This window comes from Culex quinquefasciatus, chromosome 2 (genome assembly GCF_015732765.1).
Source record: "Culex quinquefasciatus strain JHB chromosome 2, VPISU_Cqui_1.0_pri_paternal, whole genome shotgun sequence".
Taxonomy (NCBI): domain Eukaryota; kingdom Metazoa; phylum Arthropoda; class Insecta; order Diptera; family Culicidae; genus Culex; species Culex quinquefasciatus.
The window spans coordinates 191,335,819-191,346,312 of NC_051862.1; the positions used below are offsets into that span (position 1 = coordinate 191,335,819).

Here is a 10,494-nt window from a genome sequence, read left to right on the forward strand (position 1 = left end):
CGGATCTCACCTAAATGTATGTAAACTATGTCCGGGTCCATCATCCGACCCATCGTTGGTTAGGTTATCAAAAGACCTTTCCAACAAGTCCAAAACATTGAAGAACTGGCAACCCTGTATCGAGATATAGCCACTTAAGTGATATTTATGTACACTTTTAATCCGGTTCTTAAAAAAGATAAAATTTGTGTACAGCTTTTGTTGGTAATGAGTGAGAAAGGCTCCAGCCACATAGGTGGATTAAGTTAGTTTTTTATTTTGAAATTAACAATGTATAGAACTTCATCCTACACTTACAATGGGTAATTCTCCGCCAACTCACACAGCAGTTGCCCCGACCCCTCCCCGATTTGCATGAACTTTGTCCTTAGGGGTAACTTTTGTCCCTGATCACGAATTCGAGATCCCTTTTTTGATATCTCGTGACGGAGGGGCGGTACGACTCCTTCCATTATTGAACATGCGAAAAAATAGTGGGTTTTTAATAATTTGCAGTCTGAAATTGTGATGAGATAGAAATGTTGGGAATTAAAAAAATCTGCCATTTCCCGTTTAATTTTAAGGAAAATTTAATGTATTTTTCAAATTTACATTAACCCAGAAGGGTTATTTTTTCATTAAAAACAAAAGCATGCATTTTAAAATTTCTTGATTTTTCTAACTTTGTAGGTTTATTTTTTAGAGTATAACAATGTTCTTTAAAGTTGTAGAGCAGACAATTACAAAAATTTTTATAGATAAAAATAAGGGGATTGCTTGTAATCTGGCCGTCCATGGTCACTAGGGTGCCTAGAAAAATGACCCCCTGCTCCACAGGCCGAAAACGGTTTTTTTTAGTTGTTTTAGGCATCTGTGCCAATTTTGAGCGATATCGGTTGAGATTAACCCATTGATACCCAAGCCTAAAGCTGATGAAAAAAATGTTTTTCATACAAAAATGACTTTTTAAATCACTAATAACTTTTCAGGATTTATTTTTACGGCTTTGAAATGTTGTACAAAGTTTTAGAGCATTTAATTTTCAATGAGAATCTCACTTTTGGAAATATTTTGATGGAAGTAGCGCAGCTTATTGATAAAATCGTACAAAAACGAGTTTCTGCATACATTTTTTCGATTTTACCCATACAAACTTCACCTTTGAGTATCAATGGGTAAACGTTGACCGATTTTGCTCATATTTGGCCTAGAGCCCTAAAATAGCTCAAGGAACAATATTCAGCTTGTGGAGCGAGGTTTTGATAAAAAAGACCCTTATTTTGGGTACCCTAATGGTCATCCGCGACAGGAACGGACGACGAAACAAAGAGAAACGCAAAAAGTTACTTTTTCAAAACTTTTTTTCGTAAAATCGCGATAACTCGTGATGGGTACAAGCAACCCCGTTATGTTTGCTTGCAATCAAACATATAAAACTTTTTAGTTTCTTAAAAAATATAAGGACAAGTTAAATTCTTTGAGAATGTCATATCTTGTTTTGGATCAAACAGATAAAAACACATTTTCAGCTTTTTATGTTTTTTTAATGTTTGAGCTGATTTTACATTTGATTTCCATGACAGTTTCCAGTAAGTGATGAAAAAGGGGGATAATGAGGTGACAATTTAACTTCAAATTTCCAACTATAAGAAGCAAAGTTTAAAAAATTAGGAAGTTTTCTCAGATTTGAAAAAAAAATGGTACAGGGGTGTATTTATTCATGTTTTTTCTTCAATCACATTATCCTAGAAATTAATACCACTTGAAAGCAATTCTCCATTTTCAATCTAGAATAATTCCTATATCCCCATCTTAATTTTTTTTTCAAATAAAATTTAAGTTTATTTTTTTAAATTATTTTATGTTACTTGAAAATATATCATTTTTTTTTCAAATTAATTTTAGAGTGATTAGGGTGACAAGAATTTTTTTTTTTTGCAAAATCTCAAGAGATACCGTTTTGCACCCTTCTGCAAAAATGCAGGGAATTAAATTTCCTACAAGAATTTCACACTTTGACAATTTTGGGCGAGACCTGTGCAACTTGGCAAAATATTACTGAAACGATATTTTTCTGCATACATTTTGGCGATTTGTGACCCTTAAACCTTAACCGATTTAGCCCAAAATTGGAACTTAGATACTTATTTTTGCCGTAGAAATCGAGTCAGAGGGTATCCCTGATGTCAATTTTTGTGTATTGTCCCCCCTTCTTTTTATTCATGCCGAGATTTTTCGGGATTTTTTCAATTTTCTATTCTGTTCTAGATTTCCCGAATTAAAAAAACATATTTTGGTCTGAAAATTCTAATTTGTTTTTGAAATAAATCGATTGGATTTGAAAGCACTTTTATAAGAAAAACTAAGACTATCTCAAGAAAATTGTTGAAATTTTAGTGTACAAATCCAAAAAAAATTGGGTCTGGGGGTGAGATTGGGTCAAAGTGATTTTTTACGGATTTTACCATTTCTCAGGTTCTTCTCAATGAAAATGAATTCTGTTGAAAGCAGGAAGGTGCTCTGTCCTATCCCTCGCCTAGACCAGACCAAAATCCATGATAAAGCTGTCAGACCAAATCTGTCAGACCAAGACTGTCAGACCAAAGAGCAAAAAGTAAACAATCTTGGTCTTCGACGTAGGTGCACACAAATCAAGAAGAGAAAATTTGAAAAATAATTTTATTTTTCTAATTCAATGACTGGGTTTGGACTGCAAAATTGAATGTACGTCAGAAAATGATTAAACAGTGCGGCGTCCTGTACACCGAGAATTAAATAAGCAGTTAAAAGCCTTATTCTTCCACTTTAATTTTTGATCGCATTTTCGGTTTAAACCTGAAAAATCTTGAAATTATTTATACGGATTTGTCTTTTTCCATCATTCCCTTGGTTGAAAGGGTTGTGTAGGGGACATCTTAAGATGACTTCGCTGAAAAAATCTCGTTCCTAGAACAAATCCTGTTATTTTGGCAGCTGTCTAAAGTTGGGGTACGTTTTTGGCCAAAAATGACCTCTCGAAAAATCATTTTTCTAATATTTTTGTTAGAATTGCTTGAAAACTACCCAAATGTTTGAAAATCTCCACTTCAAACATTGTAGCGTGTCAATACAATTCCCTCGAACAAGAAACACTATTGGATGACTTGTTTTACCATATCGTTGTATTTGAGCATTATTTAAGTTTCATTTGACCCAATGTCACCCCCTCTAAGGGGTGAGATTGGGCCAATTTTCAAACAATTGGCATTTAAGGTAGTGTTTATCAAAATTCACCATATTTTGGGAAAATGTTAGTAAACTATCTAAGAACAAATCTGCGTTGAAAGATTTTCGATGTTATTTTAATTTTTGTCTTAATAACAAATATTATGAAAATACGAGAGGTGAATCGTTTTTTGACCCAAAGTCACCCCCACTGACGGTATTTTAAAACTGCTGTTACGGTTCTGATTTTTGTCTAGAATATCACCAGTTAATGGAAATCAACTAAATTCATGATTTCATGCTAATAAAAACTCAGCAAACATATTAAAAAAATACTATTCTGACCCTTTCATTTTTTCTCTTATTTTCTCAAATGTCCCGCTTATTTGTTTGGCAAAAACACGAATTCATTACCACGACAAGATCTCAAAATGGTCTGAAGACCAAAAAACTAATGATGCAGAATTGCATTTAAGGGGTTACATACATGTAAATCGACAAAAAAGTCAGAGGTTGGTGTGAGCACACACCAATTTTTTTTAATCTGTTTCCAGGGCATTAAGATATATATTTTCATCTATTATCAAAACATATTTGAAGAGATTTGCTTGTATCATTGCCGAGATAAAGCTATTTGAATTTAGCAGTTTCAAAAAACGGGTGCCACGATATCTACAACTGCCTTGACTAAATTGGCTCAACATTTTGGTGAAGACTCATTGAACCGGTCCTTTGTGCATGACGAACGCCGATTTTCAAAAAACATATTTAAAAAAAAGATAAAAATATTTTTGTGTTTTTCATATAAAAAATCGTTAGTTTTTGATTTTTGTATTAAAAAAAAAGAAAAATTTCAAAATCGAGCTTCATCATGTACACGGGATATGTCTTGAGAGCCTTCAGCCTTACGCGGTCGGCAGCAAAAGCAGCAGCGTCAGCAAACAAGAGGAAGGCGGAAGAGGAAGTTGAGGAGACTGGAGCGAGCTTCTCAACTCCAAAAACAAGCTTTGCGGAAGTGGTGCGGAAACGAGTGAAAATCTCCGAGGAGGAAGTAAAAAAGAAACAGAGCAAGAAACCAGATCCTGTCGTCGTGATTAGGCCGAAAGAAGGAGTGCAGGTAGAAGACGTTCGTGCAGAAGTTCAGAAGAAAGTCAACGCCAAGGATCTCAACGTTCATCGGGTGACCAGCAGCAGGAGCGGTGCAGTTATCGTGTCGCTCAAAGATGAGGCATCCGTTGCTGTGCTGCAGGCAAACGTGGAAAAGCAGCTAGGAGGACGATTTGAAGCCCAGTTACGTGAAAGCTTCAAACCGTCGATAAAGATCATCGGAATGAGCGACGAAATGGACGAAGACGAGCTTAGAGATTCGTTGGTGGAGCAGAATGACGTCTTCGCGAATCTGAAGCATTTCAAGTTACGCAAGACATTCCACATTGAAAAATGGCGGTTCAACAATATCGGAGTCTTCGTCGAGCTGGACGCAGAAACTTTCTTTAAGGTACTGGATCTGGGGAAAGTCAACTGCGGATGGAATCGTTGTCGTGTTTTTGACGGGTTGCAGGTGACCAGGTGCTTCAAGTGCAATGGCTACGGTCATAAGGGCGCCGACTGCAGATCCGAAAAGCAGATCTGTCAATCTGCAGCGAAGACCACAAATGGGAGGAGTGTAAAGCAACAGCGGAAAAGTGTGTAAACTGCGAAAAACTACGAGTGCAACGTAAGGTGAACGTCGACGCAAACCATTCCGCTTGGAGTAGTGATTGCCCGGTCTTCCAGAAGGAGCAGGAGAAAAGGAACAGATTGGTGGACTTTACGACGTAGCAACCAAAACCGGACGGAGATATATTGTACCTGAACATTGCGGGCATGAAATCTCATTTTGACGAACTGAAGCTGATTATTCAAAAGACAACGCCAAAAATAATTGTACTGACGGAGACACACTTGACAGAAAAGCACGACCTTGACGAGTTTCAGATACAAACGTACAGCTGCAGTTTTTGTCTATCAGGGTCAGCACACACAGGTGGAGTTGCCGTGTACGTGGATGATCGCTTAAAATACGAGACGATTTCAAACATGGCTGTTGGAGAAAACTGGTTCTTGGCAGTGGACGTGAAAAGCTCAGCACTCAACGGAATTTACGGAGGAATTTATCATTCACCTAGCAGCAGTGACACGGAGTTTATTGACAGCTACGAAGAATGGCTAAGAAGTGTGTTCGCAGATGAAAGAAGGAATGTATTCGTCGGTGACTTCAACATTCGATGGAATGAACCAGGGTGTTCCAGAGAGCTAAAGAACGTTGCAGATGCTATGGGAATGAGGCAGATTGTTTTGGAACCCACGCGCGTCGGACCGACAAGCAGCAACATCATTGATCTCGTCTTCACCAACATGGAGAATGCAGAAGCACGTGTTGTTGAAGAACTGAAAGTGTCTGACCATGAGACAATCAGTATCGCGATTGGGAATGACACAATCAATCTTCCGGAGCGAGAAGAATCGTATGTAAGCTGGAAGCGGTACTCCAAGGACAAGCTGCAAGAAATTCTTCGAAGAAACAGGAGCAATAATAGCAGGATAGATGAGACAATTGGAGAAGCATCGCGTAACTTCAGCACAAATCTGGTGTCCGCTGTTGAAAGTTTAGTCGATGTTCGCTGCTGTAGACGCACAGAAACAAGTGACTGGTACACTGATCATCTGAGGGCTATGAAAAATGAACGAGACAACGCGTACCGGCAATATAGGTGTACAAAATCTGTTCCAGCGCTGGAGAGGTACAAGCTGTTGAGGAACGCTTACGTCCGGGGTCTGAAACAGGCGAAAAATCAGTCGGTTGAGGAAGAAATCAGAAGCTGTCATGGAGATTCTAAGAAGCTATGGAGATGTTTGAAATCGCTGATTCAGCCCGGAGGAAAGCAGCATGCAGAAATCGTCTTTGGAACCGGCTGCAGCGATGCAGAAACAGCAAGGCGTCTAAACAACTTCTTTGTGGACAGCGTAGAAGAGATTCATGCGAAGATTCCGCCTCCATCAGTAGTTCCAGTAGCAGTGCAGGAAGAGCCAGAAGAGTCGCTGTACGAATTCCAACAAGTCACCATGGCCAAACTCAAGGATACCGTTCGATCGCTAAAAGACTGTGCTGGCGTCGACAACGTGACAAAGCGTGTGATGTTGGATGCTCTGGATGTCGTAGGAGGAGAGTTGTTGGATATTGTGAACAGGTCTCTGAGCCAAGGTGAATTCCCACAACATTGGAAACAAACTTTGGTAATTCCAATTCCAAAGGTGCCGAAATCAACGCGTCCGGAAGATCACAGACCAATCAACATGTTGCCGCTGTACGAGAAGGTCATAGAAACGATTGTGAAAGAGCAGCTGACGGCGTTTGTGGATCGAGTGGGAGTAATAGTTGAGGAGCAATCTGGTTTTCGGAGACATCATTCTTGTGAGTCAGCTCTTAACCTCCTACTTGTGAAGTGGAAGCAGTACGTGGAAGAAGGAAAAATTATCTTGGCTGTATTCGTGGACTTGAAGCGCGCTTTTGAGACAATTGACCGATCCAAGTTGAAGGCAGTTTTGCATCGTTGCGGAATACGTGGTACAGCTTTGAGGTGGTTAAGCAGCTATTTAAGCAGCCGAGTACAAGTGACAAGGTACAACAGCGCAACATCGCCCGCTACGGATGTGAATCTTGGAGTACCACAGGGAAGTGTACTAGGACCGCTGCTGTTTATCCTGTACATGAACGACCTAAAACAAGCGTTACGGCAGGCACAAGTGAACTTGTTCGCCGACGACACAGTTCTGTTCGTAGTGGGAGATAGTTTGGACGAATGTTTTGACGTGATGAATGCTGAACTAGCAGGATTTGTCGATTGGCTGAGGTGGAAGAAACTTCAACTTAACGTCAGCAAAACGAAAAGCATGATTGTGACTACACGGCGGCTCAATGACATTAGCAAATCAGTTATGGTAGATGGCGAGGCAGTTGAACGGGTGGAAGCGATTAAATATCTTGGAGTAATGCTGGACGAAAAACTTAACTTTAACGAACACATTAACTACACGATACGGAAAGCAGCTCGCAAGTATGGAGTTATGTGCAGAATCAGCCGATACCTGACCTCAGAAGCAAAGATACACGTCTACAACTCTTTGATTGCTCCCCATTTTGACTATTGTGCCTCAATTTTGTTTCTTGCAACCCGGACGCAGCTAAAACGAATGCAAGTGCTTCAAAGCCGAGTTATGCGTCTGATACTGAAATGTGACCGTTTGACTTCAAGACAACTTATGCTAGAGTGCCTGCAGTGGATGTCCGTTAGGCAGCGCATCGAATACAACACCTTAGTTTTTGTGTTTAGGATTAGGAAAGGGATGGCCCCAAAATACTTGACGGATACGGTGGTACACGGAAGTGACATTCATCAGTACAACACAAGACAAGCTGACGACCTCAGACTGCTGCAATGCAAGAAGACTTGCACCCAGAACTCCCTACTTTATAAAGGATACAACCTGTTTAATCAACTCCCCGACGAAGCTAAGCTCACCAGCAACATCAACGAGTTCAAGAGGCACTGCAAGACATTCGTTTTACGAAGACCACTGGAGTAGGTACCCACGATTGTACTGTGAGGAAGAGCATGTTATGACGGCCGGCCATCTTCATTATCGGTACAAATCGCATGGGATTTACCTTGGGCCGCATATGAAAAAGTTTGATCAAAAGTAACGCGAATCTGGGCGCGGTTTTAACCCTATGTGCTCATATGTGTGTGAGATAGCAAATGATCTCAAATCCCTAAATAGGAGAAAAGGAAGCAGCAGCGAGTGACATAAAAGACTCAACAAAGGATTTGTATGAGCGCCTTGAGGTGATGTAATGAGAGAAACGGATGGGCATACACGGAAGTCGAGTAAGATTTAAGGATACTCTCAAGCACTGGAATAGAATTATCGAAAGATATCTGCTCGTAAACCTTCCATACTACAAATAATGTGTATGGGCAAGAGGTGGGCCATCCAAGGATAACCCCAAATTTTAGCCATTTTGGTTCATCCCATCTCGAGATATAGTGGCACCCGTAAATCAACTCGGTGTTTCGAGAAAACGCTCAGAAAGATTGACAGTCCGCTTTGCACATGGCAAAATGTTGAGCTCAAAATCGTCTCTAACTCAGTTTAATCATGTTTAATCTTGTTAAAACTATATTTTTAGTGGATTCAATAAATTTTCTATAATATGAAATAATGTGATTTTCTACATGTATGTAACCCCTTAAAAAATGTCGTTTTGCAAAATCGTTAAGATCACACACATATATGCATGTATGCTTTAAAACAAATTTATTGTGAAATGTGGATAATTGCGAACACTTTCAGTTCACAGCACTTCATCAGGAAAAATAGCAGCCAAATACTCAAAACCGTGCAGGAAAATTTCGGTTGCAATTGCACCTTTAAAGCTCAACATTTTTCAACGTCATCCGGTCATGTTTATTTCACATGTCGAATCCTGAACCTACCCCCATCGGTACCTTGTTGGGAATGGAACCAACAGAAAGCAAAAGCCAAAACCTCGAAAGCTCCGTAAAACCCCCGTTTCGACCTTGGAGTGCGGCGGTGGCCATCCATTCCTGGGACCCGGCCCGGTGATGGACAAACAGTTTTGAGTCTTGGAATCGTACACCCCACAGTCATGTTTCTGCATAACACACAGCACAGAGCACAAACCACGAGAGGAGAACGTAGGAAAAGGCAACCTCGTCCTTGGCGGTCCTTGCCACTGGCAGGGTGGTGGGTGGGTGGTTGGCTTTTACCCATGGAAAATGCTGACTTTCTTTTCTTTTCATTTCTGAGATCTCTTGAAAGGGGGTCGTCAATATTTAGTGTGGAAGTTGTGTTTCACAAAGATCATAATTTTTACCCCGAAAAATGTTTTAATAATTAACGCTCAGGTTTGACAGTTTTCGACGTTATTTACGAACGACCCCCTTCATGGCCAGTTCCGTTCCGTTTGCTTCACGGTATGAGTATTGTTTCGACCAGCTGAGGGAAAACAAACCTTGAAGGCATGATACTGCTTGCCGGGCTCAATGCTACCCGATGATGGCAATTTCTTGCAAATAACCGGGCGCTTACGGATAAAAGCTCTCCGCGGCTGGAGAGATGCTGGGTGTTCTGTGTTTGAGACGGTTGGTTTGCGACAGGACCAGTGACCACGAGGAGAGCATAACAACGAGCGCGGTGAAATGGGGAAAGCTGAATTTGATGTTTTTAAAGATAGTGGGCGAGAGCGCAGCGTGAGAAAAGTTTTTCCAGCAAACAACTCAAGGACGAGTGGATGGAATCTGAGTTAAAGCACGCAGAAACGATGAAATTTGGGAGCTTTGAATTGTTGAAGCAAATTGACGAAATGCATTACTCATTGAAAAGCATGCAAATAAGAAAACAAAACAAACATTTTGATCTGAACCCGAAATTCAAAGCAAAAATCCTTTTAATCCCATCAGGGCCAACATCTGCAACCCCCACCCATGGCCTTCAAAGGTAACCCGGCCGTGATTGATTACAGCAGACGCATCGACTCCGGCTGCCCCGGTCCAGAGAACCGTTCGAAATTCAATCCGCAGGCATATTTTGCTTCTAATCTAGACATTCCCACATGCCACTGCTGCTGCCCTGGAAGACAAATAGGCCCCCGCAGTGGTCAGTCTCCGATTGTTGGGCCTCCACGTCCTGGCTGCCGGAGTCTGCTGCCGAGGTACCTCAAGAGTCAGGCAAGCAAAATAATCGTCTGCTTTGCTAAATTGGTATCCCCAACTAATTTATCCTCTCTCTCACGCCCTGTTTCACCCTCCAGCTAGACGTTGAACCACTTCAGACCACTTTCTGTTTGGGACTGCCGGCGAGGATTCCGTTCCGTTTGCCCTCGTCCTCGACCGGAGAGCACCGGTACGGAGGACCCTGCCAGCAGCACAAACTCAATAGATTAAAAGCCTAAACGATAGACCGGCGGCTGTTAGGAATTAGAGCCAAACAAATAAGTTGTATAAATGTGAGTCTGTGTGTGTGTGTGTTTCCCAGTGCCACTAGCACACCATTACAATACACATACTTAGCTTTGGCACAGACTTTAATTAAATATTTACCAGTGAGCCGTCAAGCAGCCGTGATCGAACGGAGTGTTCTTCGGGGGTACAAACCACTTTCGACTGCTGACTGGCATCAAATGGCTCTAGCCAGGATGGCTTCAACAAAGACCGGTTCGATTGTAGGATTCATGGAAAAAGAATTAAA

At 41.1% G+C, this 10,494-nt stretch overlaps 1 protein-coding gene across 1 annotated transcript; it reads left to right on the forward strand.

Annotated features, from left to right (window-relative positions):
- The first annotated feature begins 5,262 nt into the window (after positions 1-5,262).
- Positions 5,263-10,198, forward strand: LOC119766448. The gene is made up of 3 exons (XM_038251004.1): positions 5,263-6,405; positions 6,478-6,594; positions 10,058-10,198. The coding sequence occupies exons 1-3, from the start codon at positions 5,263-5,265 to the stop codon at positions 10,196-10,198; spliced, it is 1,401 nt and encodes a 466-aa protein (XP_038106932.1).
- Positions 10,199-10,494: the final 296 nt, after the last annotated feature.

Bases quoted from the DNA above. Each gene is read 5' to 3' on its own strand.
- LOC119766448 (XM_038251004.1), top strand. From the start codon at position 5,263: ATGGCTGTTGGAGAAAACTGGTTCTTGGCAGTGGACGTGAAAAGCTCA. The intron at 6,406-6,477 runs GTGAACAGGTCT...CCAATTCCAAAG, and splicing joins GAGGAGAGTTGTTGGATATT to GTGCCGAAATCAACGCGTCC. The intron at 6,595-10,057 runs GTAATAGTTGAG...TTCACCCTCCAG, and splicing joins CGTTTGTGGATCGAGTGGGA to CTAGACGTTGAACCACTTCA.